At 40.6% G+C, this 15,319-nt stretch overlaps 1 protein-coding gene across 4 annotated transcripts in view; it reads right to left on the bottom strand.

Moving 5' to 3' along the window:
- Positions 1-256: 256 nt before the first annotated feature.
- Positions 257-15,319, bottom strand: part of CCDC85A (coiled-coil domain containing 85A) — a 138,446-nt gene continuing 123,383 nt past the window's right edge. For 2 of the 4 annotated variants that reach the window (XM_054063759.1, XM_054063764.1), the window contains exons 5-6: positions 9,187-9,306; positions 257-2,289 (exon numbers count right to left, since the gene is read on the bottom strand). In XM_054063759.1, the coding sequence (XP_053919734.1) occupies positions 2,200-2,289; positions 9,187-9,306 (210 nt within the window). In that variant the 3' untranslated portion in view covers positions 257-2,199. The remainder of the gene's footprint in view (positions 2,290-9,186; positions 9,307-15,319) is intronic. The other 2 variants (XM_054063760.1, XM_054063761.1) reach the window with 2 other exon arrangements.

The raw sequence follows: 15,319 nt of genomic DNA, 5'->3' as shown, positions 1-15,319 counted from the left end.
TTAACACTTCACACCTGGGGCATACGGCTGGTGGCAACACCCCCGCTGTCTATACATAATGCATACAGCAGCTACCTCAGTTAGCATAAAAAAAAAAATATAAGCAGGTCTATATATCTGGGATTTTTTTAGAGAAAGTGTACAAAACCCCACAACATGCAGATAATTTCTCAGCCAAGAAGGAGTCGTTTCAAAGAGGTCCTTCAAAGCAAACTGTGAGCCAAAGCACCTCACAGGTTCAGTCATTAAAGGTGAGCAAACAACAGTGAGGTTCTATAATTTATTATTGTTGCTAAGATGAACACAGATACTTGATACCCAATCGTATGCAGAACTGTAAAAAAATAGTTTTAATACAGTATCAAAATTTACACAAGTGTAGTGTCAAAAGACCAGTGTCTCTCAAATTACCCCTGCACATACGTACTGCAGGCACAAGTACAGGTTTTACATTTTTTCATACATATATATAGATATATAGGAATACAACAATTTAAGTTTAACTATGCAAAAAATATGTATGGGAGAAAACAACATGTAAAAGTAACAGACAACTGTTTCAGCTGGATTATATATAAGAAATTTTGCAAGAGCACAATGTTTCAAAATGGAAGGGCGGATTCTGCATTTCCAACTCAAGGAGTGAACAGGAGTTTTGCCGGAGAAAGCAGTGCTGGATCAGAGGCTTTATAGCAAAGGGTACCAAGAAAAAATTAACAACAGAAACCAATATAATTACTGCTACAAATTAACACCTTTTTTTCTGAAGACAGTTAGCAGATTTACATCATACTCCTATATAACAAAAGATTGTACAGCAACTGAGCTACAGTCCACTGCAAATAGCCCACAAATACATAGGTCGCAAGCTCAGAGAAAACAGAGGTTCTGACTTTGGCTCAAACCTTAGTAACCAAGATCAAACAGTAAACCCAGGAATTGTTGCATTCCTATTTTTTTCTAAACATTTATTAGTCTTCTTGATACTTAGCTATGGTAAAAACTTAATCAACAGCATTCAGTCACAAGCCTGTTGCACATTCATACATGAAATTATCAATGCTTTTAGATATACACAAAATACTTATCATTGCAATTCAATACACACAACTAGTATCATACACATAGATAAAAATAAACTAAGCACATCTAGGGCGCCGTCTGGTCAAATCTCAGGCAATCTGAGCAAGAGTTTTCTGCCTCATAATAATGAAAGACATGCTCTGAGTATAATAAAACCTTTTTCTTTGAAAGAATGCTATAGTGGCAATAAGAGCTTTTTTATAATGCAGTACAATCTTTTAGATCCTTATAGACTCTTGCTAAATAAACCAGCATGTCTCTAAATTAAACAATAGAAATCAGCATCCTGACAATTGGAAAATACTTCAAAAAAAAATAAAAAAACTCTAATGGAAATTCTGATTTAAGACCTGTAATAGTGATACCCAAGTATTCTGTTCATTAAAGGGCTGCAAACATCATACACATCTTCAGAAGATGTGCATCAAAGTGAATGGAAAAGAAAGTAATCTTTACTTTCATTTAGAAAGAAATTGTGTTTCACTACAAGTACTGTAGTTATGCTACACTACTGGCTGGTTAGAAGACTTTATGGTCTTTTAGCACCTCCAACGGCAGGTATTCTACCAAAGCAAAAAAAATCGTCTGGAAATCGCCTAAGCACCATTAACTGATACTTTGCAGACTGAAGTGATAGTTACTAAGAAGTGACTTTCTCAAAACTGCAGAGACCAAAGGCACAGTTTGTCAATGCCTCTCCAGTCTAATGAAAAACCTCTGTTAAATCCAGTGGAAAATTCATTCAGTCTTATTAGAGATTCCCTGTAACTAACCAAAATAAAGCTTATTTCATCTAACTCCTGCAGAATCCCAATTATCTTTTAGTTAGGACAGAAATACCTCAATGCTTCTAAATGCGATGTATTGAAGTGACAACGCGGCAGCAGCATTTCATGAGCCAGTATATGGAAACAGCAGTATTCAGGGGACACTTGACAACACGGCTCCTCTGAAAGATCTCTGTGCAGAATCTCTACTAGTTTCCAACGAAGTATCTTGTAGTGCATCATACAGACAACCTGTCGTCAGCTGGGAAGTTGATCTGGAAACAGTTCTTTCTCTCTCATCAATAGTTCAAACTCTTTTTCTTCAGAGAGAGGACTTGCTCCGGGTCTTTTACATAGGTCCTTTATACTGATTTCCTGACAAATGTTGTCTAATTCCAGGGCACGACCCTGCAGCATCTCCAAGTTTCCTCCACACAACCTAAAGGAAGGGATGGAAAGAAATCTTATTATCACCAGTTAGGATGTACTGGTGTTCATATAGACATGCATCTGGAAATGCCACATTCATTAAGCAGATCATGCGACACAGTAAAGACAGAGGGGAGGGACACACAACAGGAGAAGAGACTATCTCTCAAGGCATACAACATTCCCTCTGAACGCAGAAAGCACATGCTTCTAGGTAAAAATTATTAAAAACAGAGACAAATGAACTAGTGCGTGCATTGCCAGGATATTTTGTGCTTCAGATACAAGACTGAGGACATTCACAGACCTCAATTGAAACTTTTCAGCTGAGGTTCAACTGTTTCCCCAAGAACACAACTCAGGAGCACGAAGCTCAGTCCAGCAGAGTCTAAACATTTCTCATTCAAAAAGCACAAAGCAGCTCTCCCCCTTTTCAAAGAATTTACTTTTTCTCTTATAATCAAGCAAGGCATTACAGTGCTCGGGTTTTTTCATTTGTTATTCCTTGAGATCAGAGGAATTTTATGTGTAGTCACTGTTCTATATACGCTTGTGTGTTTTGTTGAACCAGAGAAAAATCCACGATTTAGTGTAAGTTAGCAATGTTTTTCTTAGTGTGGACTACAGGTTATAAAGATTTCCTTCCTCATACTCACATCTACTCCCATTCATGATTGCATAATACCCATGTTACAATTATAGAATTAAAAAAGCAGAGCAACTATACCAAAACCCACAAAAAATAGTGAAGTATTTTATGAGTTATAAAAAGCTTGACTGATTACAAGTATGAGAATCAGTAGCTTGTGTTGCATCACCAAGGCATTTCTTTCAGGGGCCACCAGAAACAAGAGTGGTGATTACTACCATACCATGTATTGCAATTTCAAATTATTTCTATTTAATAATAATCAACTGGCAACCAACTAAAGTATAACTGCTACTAAACCTACCCATTAATCTCTGGAGCAATAGCAATATGACTGTTGAGAAAAGAAAAACCTGTTTTCTATTATCATTATTTGTTATTTCTATTTTAACAGTGCCTAAAGCCCAGAAGTGAACAGAGATTACATTAGCTAGAACTGAATAAACACAAAGCAGCTGGATCCTGGGAAGATAAAACACCACAAACCCCAATTCCTACAGCTGATGAGCAAAGGCAGAACAAGCCATTATTCTGCACAGGAGATGGAAAAATAATCGAGTTCCTCTGAGCCTTCACTGAAGAAAACCTGCATATAAGCATGAAAATACTAATGGGTGGGCATAACCCACACTCTGCAAACTTTTCATATGACCAGAATCTTGCAGCCCAAAATCATAAGGAAAATGGATTGAATCATGTTATAATCATAAAAAATATGCATATGTTTTAGCTATGTTTGCTGTATTGTGAAACTCCGTGCCGTAGTGAAAATATGAAAAATGGGGTTGCAGTGTAACCTCGCAAATCAGCTGTCAATGGTTGAGCTATCAGAAATGGAAGAGGGCTGAACTTGAGAACATGGACGTTTCTTTCCAGTGTTTTGTTGCTGATGTTCCTAACTTCATATTATTAAGAAGTAAGACCTTGTGGATAGCTCTTGAGAGAAGGCATATCGTACCTACAATTTTTCGGGTCAATAAACATTAGACAATATTTACCAGCAGATAATGCTGACACAATAACAAACTGAAAGGTGACACTGCTGAAAATCCTTGATTTCCAGCTGAGCAAATGACCCCTGCTTGCTAGGAAGGGACAAACACATACAAAACAGCTCTGGAAAGCCAACATCCTAAACAGAATTGACAAGGTGGGTTCAAAAGGAATATTCATGCCATTCTTATGGACAGGAAATGAAGAAATATTTATCAACAACCACTTTTGCTTGTGCATACAGTGCAACAGACACCTGGGTCTCAAAGGCATCACAGTAATTTTATTTGCCTCCTTTTCAGAAACATGGGATCATGGAGGCTAAATTTCTGCAGATTTATCCCCAAACTCTCCTTTTGTGCTGGCATCTGTACAGTTCTTTTCACAGTCACGATAGTTGTACACATTGCTGCCTTCTGTTCACATATTTGTTTGCCCCTCTACATTGGAGATGCATTTTGGATTTGCATATAAGGTTGTTTTTCCTCAGTTTACTTGTTCAACACTGACGTATCACAAGCAGCACTAATGGAACTACTTTGCATTTACAAGCACTCAAAAGAATTAAAAAGTTATGACAGAATCAATAGCCCTGTACCAAAAACTTAACTCAAAATTTCAGCAGAAACCTTGACTGAATAAAGGACAGCTATGAGATTCACGAGGAAGTCATGACAATTCATTTCTACCATACTTCCAACAAACAGGAGTGAAAGGATGGAGAAATCATCTCTCTGGAAGTCAGGCAGAGACCTGCACCTTAACTGCAGACAAGAGCAGCCACATCACCTGCTGGCTATGGTAGCATTCAAGGCCTGTGCTACTTCACGTGCAGCATGAAATCCTTGTGGAGCTATCTGGGCTTCCTGAGTCCTCTTGCTCAGCCACCCCACCAATTCCATATGGCATGTCCCATCTTCCCTTTGGCTCCTAGGCTGCTAGCCCAAGAAAGTGTACTGCAGCCCTGCAAACAAAACCTACCAGTAGCCTGAGGAAAATCATGACCAACACCCCTCCAGACATAATTCAAACATTGCCATGCTTTTAAATTACCTCCACGCTCACTAATACATGATAAACTACCTCTAAACCTGCTGCTACATATTGCTATGTTCTCTGAAGACAATGCAAGTATATAACTAGAAAGCAAAAACATTCCCAAATACATTGTTGATAAGGTGGTACCACTACCACATGTACATCCTGAGGAGAGAACTCCCATATCCATAAACTCAATAAAATAGCAACAAGATCATACAATACCATAACGTTCCTACAATATGAATTATACATCCAAATTGCATTTTGGTACCAATCAAGACCATGCACCAAAATCCCAAAGCCCAAAATGAAAGTTGTCATCATTGCACTGTTTTCACAGGCAAAATGATGCCATGGCAAATGTTTCATATAAAAAACCCACAGGGTGCAAAGCTGAAGGGAAACAGTGAGCTACAAACTGGAAGAAACTGCAATGAGAATGCATAAGAAACAAAGCCTTACAATTAGTTTATCACAAATCCACGGTACTTTTAACATGGACTAGATGAATATATGAAAAAGTAAAGCCAGAAAGAAAAAAGCCAACTATTTTAAAAGTAAAATAATAGCTCAATAGTCAAATCAGACACAGATTATAAAAGAAAGGTAGAATTTCAGTGCCAGCAGCAGAGCTTTGAATGGCTGGGAAACACAGAGACAAGGCAGAATACAAGTATATATTCGGGGTTTACAAAAGTGAATTGATAACGTCAACTTTAGTACATCAGCATTTTAGAAGTGGCATTACTTACATCATGAGAACTTATGGATTACTATTTAATATCTATTAGTTAGAAACTGCTTTTTTTTTTATCCATACATTGCCAAGGAATATTGTAGGCAAGAAAATACATAGGTGTCATTGTAGAGATGGGGAAACTGAGGCTGCCAGACTTCATCGTACTTGCCAGACTTTATTCTTACAAAGGATAAACTCAGGTCAGCTGAGTCATACAGTACTTTATTTCAGATATATTATCACACATAGATTTTTCTGATCAATACTAACCAACATATTAAAATTACAGTGTTCCTAATAAAACAGTAATTGCATTACAGAAACAGTAATTGACTTAATTTCCATATAAATCTTCAAGGGCACACTGTCAGCATTTAAACAAAAAATACTTTGCATCTTCAGGTCCTTCCAGGCTCAATGTAGAATACAAAATTAAACACCTTGAACTTATACTGCACATTTCTCCTGCCAAATATTTTTAAGACTGTTACTGCTACCTTCGTGAGACAGAAGAGACTTTAACAGCCTGCTGATTCACATTTTCCTGAGCTTCCAAGACAAGGATATGTTTACAAATTTGTTTTGCAGGCAAAAACAAAAGTAGTAGTGTGTTTAAGCTTACAGGAGTCCTTCCTGAGTATGGGCACACATATACAACTGACCAATTGCATTTAAAGATAATTAAACTGATTACCATGCTCTGGATTTCAGGGAAGGGGGGATAATTAAATCTTCCTGCCTGACCTCCTGGGTACCACAGAACACCTACTTTTCTGCAGCACTTCCTATACTTAGCTGTAGACCTTGTCTTCCACTAAAGCACACTTCAAATGAATTGGCAGATGGCATACTGGATTTTCCAGCAGGTGACATTGCATTCAGGATAGGAAAACCCAACGCAAGTTTCACAGGTAAACCTATGCCCTTGCCTATTTACGCAGTCAGACAAGATAAACTCTGGTCTGCAAAGCAAATATGTGGAATATGCATATCTCCTTGCAGAAGCATGCAGTTTCACCATATACAATTTGCAAATAGAAACAAATACATCCTGCCATATGAAAGAATTACTTATATATCCCTAGTGAACCCACTGGCAAACAGGGAATAATCCCATAACCACTGGCAGGGTGGGGAAGAGCTCCAAGGCCCAGGCATGAGAACACACATAGCAATTTCTTCTTTCAGCCACCCTGCACAGCACATCAGACAATGGAAGAGTCCTTAGCAGACAAGCTGCACAGCAAAGCTCTTCTCTCTGTCACCAATGTTTCCACCAGTCAGAGATTCACAGGCTTTTTTCTTTTTTTTTTAAGTCTCCTCATTACTCTGGAAGAAAACAGCACTTTTTTTTGCAATGACCTCCTCCTGTATTCTTATGGATCCATCCCTTTAAAATACAATCCTGCTCCTTAAATTTCTTGCTCTGCAGAAGGGGGTTGCGCTAACAATGAGGTTTTGTAACAAAGACTATTTTTTTTTTTTTTTTGCAGGAATTCCAAACTGTGAAATATATGAAGAAAAGCAGGCTCCATACCTTGGCTTATTCTTCCTCCTACATTTGATTCTGCTAAGTGATGCAAGTGGGAGATCGGCATTCCCCAGAAAGTCAGGACCAAACCCGTATGCTTCACTCTGGGAAACAGCAGGGTCTCCTTCCCTGGCTGGGATGCGGAAGGTTGGGCAGTCTGTTTAGCTGACAGCTCACTTTCCATTTCGAATATAAGAGTATAATTTATATCTATTTCTGCTTGCTGCAATACCTCCTAGAAAACTAAAAGCTGAGCTTTCACATCACATTCAACTAAATTCTGTGTATTTCTTATCAATCCATTTCAGCAACCAAAGTATCACCCATTGTTCAAACATTTCACTTACACCAACCAGCTATTACAGGTTGTCAAAAGCATGTTGTTAAATGTTCCATTCAGGCAAGTGCCTTTGCCAATGGGTATTTTAAGAGAACTACAAAAGGATTTTTACAATAATTATGCATGAGCTTTTCACAAAATTACTTGGCATAGCTTTATTTTGTAGGCAACAGCAGGCAAAATATATGGAAGATGCACACAGGATCTTGAGCACTGCTGACCCAGGCACTTCTCAGCAGCTGGAAAGGGTGGTTCATCGTACCTCTTCTGGATGATGACAAAACCAATGCACTCATGCATAGTGTGCTGCCGATGGTGACATAGTTGGGGTGGCCATTAGAGCCATAACTGTGTGCATGGGGAGGTAGGCTCAAGCACTCCGCTGCTTCTGCTTGCCCTGTTCCAACGCCAGAAAAAACAGTGAAGTGGCTGAGGTGAAGCCCTGTGCCTGAGTTTTATATTACAGGAAGGGATCTGATTGCTGTAATTTGTGCACAGTTCACTTGCATAAACCTATTTCCTCAGGCTTCACGGAGGAGAAGTCAATGTCACCCAGCCATGTGGAAGATCATCACACTGCACATAAACTCAGATGTCCAGGCAAGTCCCTGGCACTGCTGAGCTCCTACTGTGCATCTATACAAAGCTCACAAACAGAGCAAATATCTGCAAAAGTCCCTTCCAGTTCTTCCTTGAAGGACTGCAAACCTATCCCCTCCAAGTAGCCAGTATGTCCCCGTGACACCTGTACAGGTGGGGAATAACATCCACTTAAATGAATGAATATTAGAGCAGTTTAGCTTTTGAGCAAAGTACAGGAGAGAAGATGTGCACAAAGCACCAGAAAATAATCACGTCAGAGCCAGCATTAGCAGAGGACAACACAGAGTCCCTGCTCTCTGCTTAGCTTACCACCAGCTTTTAATCCTCTCCAGAGAAGCACAGACAAAGCTGACACCCATGCTGCAGTGAGAGGGTGAACTCAGCCACATGTTGGTTCAGATCACCTAATAAACAGGTTTCATTGACTGCAAGTTTCACTGCTGACTTAGGTAAGCACATGCAAATTTGCCCCTCTGGTTGCTTGTGTCAATTGCTGTTTATAAATACAACACACTCTTTGCAACCCAATCCTAACTTCAGAGTAAATCACGTCTGCTCTTAAAGTTTCAACACTGACCTTGTAATTGTCTTCAACCCAAAGTTCTACTATTTTTATTATGAATATGCCATGCACATTTGCTTTACCTTTGCATTAAAGTATTTCTCTCTGCATGGGTTACAGGAATCCATTATATTGCACTGGAAAACAAATACGCATCCTAGATGAAGTAGAAAGACTTCCTTATTCAGAAAAACTTCAGCTTCAAATAAAACTGTACAAGGGTAAGTAATTCGGACAGCAGCTACAGTTGGCATCACCCCCACTGTAAGGGTCAGATCCCTGCCCCAAGAAACACACATTTCACAGATGCAATGAGTGACAAACAGAAAACGATCCCACTGATGACAGTAACATCCCAGTGGTGTCCACAGGAATGTTGCCAGGACGATACGACATGTGTTGAGTAACAGACATGACGTTTTGCATGGACTGTACCGGAGGAGTGTTACCTTCAGAGCATTTACCACTGAGTCAGACTGCTGAGAGGCTGAGCCATGTCCACTGACGCTAGCTGGCTCGTCTGCAGAGCAGTAACTCCCCTCCGCCCCTCCTGGCATCCTAATGGGATCCTTCGCAAAAAATTAAAAACTATTTAATAAAGAAAAGGGTTGGTAACTAATTAAAACAGATGTCAGTTATTTATTGCTCTTTTTAAAAAGGCTAAGAAGCACTGAAGGCATGTTGCACTCCAAAGTCCCCGTCTTTTTGTGCCACAGTAACCAAGATCCACATGAGGCAACTCAAACTGTTGAACCATCACTCAAACACTCTGGTTCTCAAGAGTGTCTATCTGAAAAATCAAGACATAGTAATAAAATTCCTTATGTACCTCCATTGCCTCACAAAAGCGCTGCAATACTCAGAGAGACGAGTTCAACTCCAGCGGAAGGTTTTGAGAATGTCTAATTTTATCCCAACAATTCTGGAGGTTGTTCTTTCAAGAAAATTCATATTTTTAAACATTGCTACAAGGTTTGCAACTCAAGCTCAGAGACAGCAGACCAGAGAAGGAGGCAGGAGCTCCAGGCTGCCAGCTCACTCCTTCCCTGCCTCTGGCTGCTCCAGTATAAGGCCATGTTCCCATGCTTCCCTGCGAGATGTCCATTTATACCCAACAGTGACAACCTTGTGGGCTTTTTCCTCCCAGGGAACACCTGGAAGGGTTCTTCAGGACGCTGCAAAACAAATGAAAGATACCCAAATGCTTACAGCTCAGTCACCTCAAACTTTGCAAGACGTGAAGCATCTCCTGGAGCAACTGCAGTGCTGAGGTAACCTGAGCGAGCAGCCTGCTTTGGAGGATTGCTAAAAATACCCCTGCTGCATTCATGGAGAGCAATGTGATAGCTGCAGCAACAGAGATGGCCCGAGTAGGTGCTTCCGAGGTGCCTTCAACCTGACCTGCTCTTCACTGTCATTCTTCATGCAGACTTTTGTTTAAAATATGAGAAATATAAAGAAGAAAAACATTTCAAAGCTTAAGACATGACAAATGCCCTTCCTACAGAATAAGAAACGCTGTAGGAAACACTAAGAAATAACGTAGCAGTAATTTCTGCTGGAAAGTGTGGGAAATGCATATCTGAAGGATAAATAATGGCAGTGGAAAGAGCCTCTGATCAGAATCGGTTCCCCAATGTGCACTGATTTGCCCTGCTGAGCAAGCACATAGCATGTTGCAGTCTTTTGGGCGTTGTCTATAATCTGAACAATAGGAAAGATGAAGGTGGGTGTGGGAGAAAAAGGGCACTGAGATGTCATGAGGCTGAACTTCACAGATCCAGTCTGCCTGGAAACATTTACTTGAAAAGTATTCCAGTCCAAAGCAAGATAATATGCTGAGTATGACTTCGTCAGGATATGCCCAGGCCTTTGTAACCAATGCTGGCACAGGGGCACATAACACAGAGAACCTTTGCAGCTACTGAACACATTAGACTAGACCCCAGCAATCACCTGCAGGACTGAACCTCACATATTTGAGAAAAAACCCTAAGAACAACTCTTAAAAAACAGTGAGAATGCTGCATATGTTAAGCCCACAGAAAAGGTAACTTGAAACTGAATATGAAACCCTATTTGGAACATGAACTCATCTCCCAGTGCTGCCCTCCTTCCAAGCAGTGGATGCAGCGTAAAGCAAAATACGGGGCACTAATGGGTCTCATAACTAGGCTGACAATACCAGCACACACATAGGGCAGCGCACAGTGTATCATCCTTCAATCCATGGCAATGAATATTAGCAATTTGTTGTGATGTATGGAGGGAGATTTAGCACTTATGTTTCTTTGGGATGGATTTATAGTTCTGTTCGTGACTGGGCAGGCCTAATGTTATACTTTGGGAAAGGAAATTAAAGAGGAAGGAAAACAGGTAATAAAGTAGATTGGAGGGGTTCTGCTTTAGGATAAATTCCCTCAGTCAGCTTTGGAGTTTTATAGTCAAAATATATAGAGCATTCTGTTTCTTTACTAGCTCCAGAGCCACCAAAGATTTCGGTCATTTTTGAATGGTAAAATATAAATATTATTATTAAAAGGCTGGGGAAATTAGTACGGAACATACATCTAAAGCCCTAAGATGAGAAAACACAAAAATCCTGCAAATTATGCTGCTGTCACAGTTCAGACCTTCCTCCAGGCAGCTATCGTCCACAGCCTCTTCTGTGCCATATGCAGCACAATTCTGTCTCCCTTCATGAGAATGAGAAACTTATTGTGAACACACTGCTTTAGGCAGACAGCATTCTCAACACATGTTGGTAGAAGACTGAAAATTAGTATTTCCTCCATGGACGTCCTTCTCCCTTCTACCTCTGTCCTTGATAAGACACATAAGCTTTCCTTTAAAAAACAAGGCAAGTTTTGCCACCCTGAAGCCCCATCCTCCAGCTCGGCGACTTCTCATCCCAGATGAGGCCACTCAAAGGCCATACCGCCTCTGCCTTCTTTGGAGAAGCTTATTCCAGCAGGTTATGGAGGCGGGACCAGCTTGAACACAAGTCTCCTGTTCCTCAGCAAGTCCTGCCAGTCTGAAGACACTTCAGCAGTACTGACTGCATTACGAGTTTCTGTGGCAGTGAAGGAAAACAAGGGGAAAAGGAACTTTGCCAGAGCAGTGGTGCCTGAAAATGAAGTGCCTTAAGAGACTTGACCTGAGTTTCCTTGCACTGAGACCCTTCTCTGCCACTGCTCAACCTAGATTACAACTGGATCCTAAGCAGTACCTTGAGGACAGAAGGAGAAATCCTGTTCCCTTCCTCGTCCTTCCTAGCTCCACACACAGCACTTGCATTCAGCTGCTCAAAGTAGGCATCCCATATGTCCACATGTTTCGGACAGATCTTTTCATTTAGTATTCCATAACAATGCTGTGGAAGTAGAACTAAATCAGACAGAAGGGATGAAGTCATGGCTCCACAGTGCTGAAATCTGCATTAACTTTAAACATCTTGAGTAATGTTGAAGAAACTGTGCTGCACAACATTAATGTCTGAGAAATAATTTACTTTTTTGCTCATCCTACACTGCCAATCTTTTTTTCCTACTGCCCCTGCCCAATCCTTCTGTCCAAACTACAGCATGGATTTCACCTTGCCTCCTCTGAGTCTAATGCATACTGTGTGCAAATTATATCACCGCAGAAAGTACAGGTAAAACCTTCATAATGTCCCATGTACATTTTGCCACAAATAAAAAACAGAGTGCAATCACTAAATGTGCAGAACCACTTTCTGTTGGAAGTAAAGCCATAAAATATCTAATGCCAAAACACAACTCTCGTGAATAGAAAGCAAAGGAAATCTGACTCAACCCCATAATATCACATAACAAAGAATTAGATGAATGGAAATCAAGTATCTCAAGTCACATTGACTGCAAAACATAAAGGATATTCAGGCTGTTGTCCCATAGTGCCAGAGGCAAACCCTGCACTGTACCCTGGTTAGGGTCAGAATAAAGACCCCTGTGTAGAACACAATATACTTTGATGAAGAGAACTAATCATAAGCCTTTCTACTTGAGCCAGCAGAAAACATCATTTTTTCAATCTATACTGTTGATAAGAGCAGTCATGAATGAAAGCCGCTGTAGTGCAAAGCACGCTACATAGCTCAAGTCAGCAGCAGTTGATCTGCCATCCTCTCCGGAGGAAGCGTGCCACTTGCTGCCTGATTCACAACCTCCTCACGGCACGCAGGGATAGCTGAGGAAGGAAAAACACAGTCCATCTCTGCCCCAAGGACACTTGCAGTCACCTCACCAAAGCTTCTGAGAAAACACGATTTTCCTGTCCACTGGGCACTGCTCTGTTCACTTGCCATTGGAGACCTACCTCAGCAAATGCACAAGACCTCCTTCTCCAGCTGCCTTTTATCCCAGAGGCAAGTGCTCTACTAGGAAGTATATCCTTCCTGCTGGGTAACTGCCACACTAGTTCAATCACTACCTGCTTTTTAATGTTTTTTTCTGATTTCCCAAGCCCTCAATTTCCCTGTTAGCTCCAAGAAAACGCAGGCTGTTTGTCAGCTTGTTTCAAACAGGCAAGAGAAAGCAAAAAGAAGCAGTAAGCTGCAGTATGTTGCTCTGCTGCGTTAATAATGCACTAAACAAAACAGCAACAATTTTTTTTAGGGAACCTTCCTGTCAATTAAAGCACACAATTTTAAAATGCTGTAGTTATCCACCATAACTCCTCTTCTCAAGGATCTCAGAAGAAACCTCTGCTCCTGTGTATTGCTACTGAAATCCAGATATCCTGTGCATATTTCCATATCTGAAGCACATTCGGACTTCTGAGTGGCCAAAACCACTGCTGGCTACAAACCTTCAGAAGCAACAATTTTCAGCAGGCCCTTCATAAAGCCCTTTTTCTAATGAATCTGTGAGAGAAAAAGGCTCTGGGCTGTAACACCTCTAAATCTTGGAGGTCACACATAAACGCCACCTGGAAGACAGTAAAATCTGGAAGATTCAGTGTACTCTACTAGAAAATCATGAGTACAAAGTAACTCCAGACTTTCAGGAATTACTCTGGTGAGGGGAGAGGTGAAGTCCCCCATCCTTCTCTCTGAACTACAACTCTTTTTGTACACCATTTTTTGCTTGAATTTTTATATAGGCAACATCAAGCCCATAGGCTCTTGCCATTCATCCTGCCCAGGCCAACCACAATGGAAGAGGCACGCTTAGGACACCCTGAGACGGAGTCTGGTTAGAACCTAGCTATTGTAAACTGAAGTTGCTCCATTAATGACCTATTAATTTAAACTGACAATGAGAACACATAAAAGAACAGCGTAGGTTAACACTGTTGATTTACTTTCAGCAAATATTTGATGACATAATTAGGTAACATGGATTTATTCATTGGGTTTTAATTACATTTTGGTTGAAGAATTCCCTATTCTTCTATGCAGTATGGAAGAGAAGAGACAAATAGTATTGGACTGTGAGTGACAGATTTTACAAAAAAAAAAACTAACCAAACAGTTCCCATCTTCTAATTAGACTTATAACTAAAGCCATGCCATGCAGAGGGAAAACAAAATCCACAGATCTCAGCAAAAAGGTCTTTGCAAGACTTGGAAAGGGGTCGAAATAAAGTGTGATAATCTAGTGGAAAGGGGAAGAAAGAGGGAAACTGAAAGTTTTGGAAGTGCTTAAAAATAAAGCAGCGTGTACCTAAGGGTCACGCCTGCCTTTTCACGCTTGAACATATCAGGACTGGAAAAGGCTAGCAAGCATGGAAAAAGCAACAGCAGATGCCTGCAGCAACAACTGAAAAAGATTCAAAAAAAAGTGAGACTGTAAGGGACCCAAAGACCTGTAAGGGAAAGAATAAGGAAACAGTGGCAGAAAAGTCCGCATGAGTGGGAGCAGAAGGGCCCTCGTTCAGCCTTGCACCACACATGCCTCGTGGCTTTGGTGCTGCACGCTCTGGAAGCCAGGAAATCAGCTCCCAACACCAGCCTCTGGCTTCATGGAGTTTGTTCACTCAGGAAGCAGCATCGTAGCAATACTACCTCTCCCTTTCATTAAAAGGTAAAGAAAACTGCAAAGATAAAGAGTTAGAAGAGAGAAATGTCTGACAATTCTCCATCTCCGCCCCTTGTTCCCACTTTCCACGAAACAAAGAAAAACGAAGCAATGTAAATCGTGTGGCTTGCCAAGTATGTAATTTGCAAATACATTCACTGTCATTAGTGACAGATGTCCACATTTCCATAACATTTCAGTTGAGCTTATCAGCCTTGAAATACTACCTCCACGAATATCCAAGGATATCTTCAGTTAACTGACATTTGTATGCCAGATCCTGATCTTGCTTCCCCTGGCATAAGACATGGGGAGCAGTTATGCACAAGACCAAGTCTGGGAGGACACTCCTGTTCTCAGTTATCTAAAGTCCCTCACTGACATAACAGGTCTGTCACAGCCCAGGAAGCTGTAACTGGGATCAGAATTCTTTGTTTGATCCCTACATATTTTCTTAGTTGTAGCTGAGTATCTTCATTACAACATACACAGACACTATGTTCTGGCAAGAGCACTGGCCATATTATCATGCTTGGTTTTT

Source organism: Cuculus canorus, chromosome 3 (assembly GCF_017976375.1).
Source record: "Cuculus canorus isolate bCucCan1 chromosome 3, bCucCan1.pri, whole genome shotgun sequence".
In the NCBI taxonomy this organism is placed as follows: Eukaryota; Metazoa; Chordata; class Aves; order Cuculiformes; family Cuculidae; genus Cuculus; species Cuculus canorus.
Note: the sequence above shows the minus strand (reverse complement) of the source record. Positions and strands in the feature narration are given on the sequence as shown.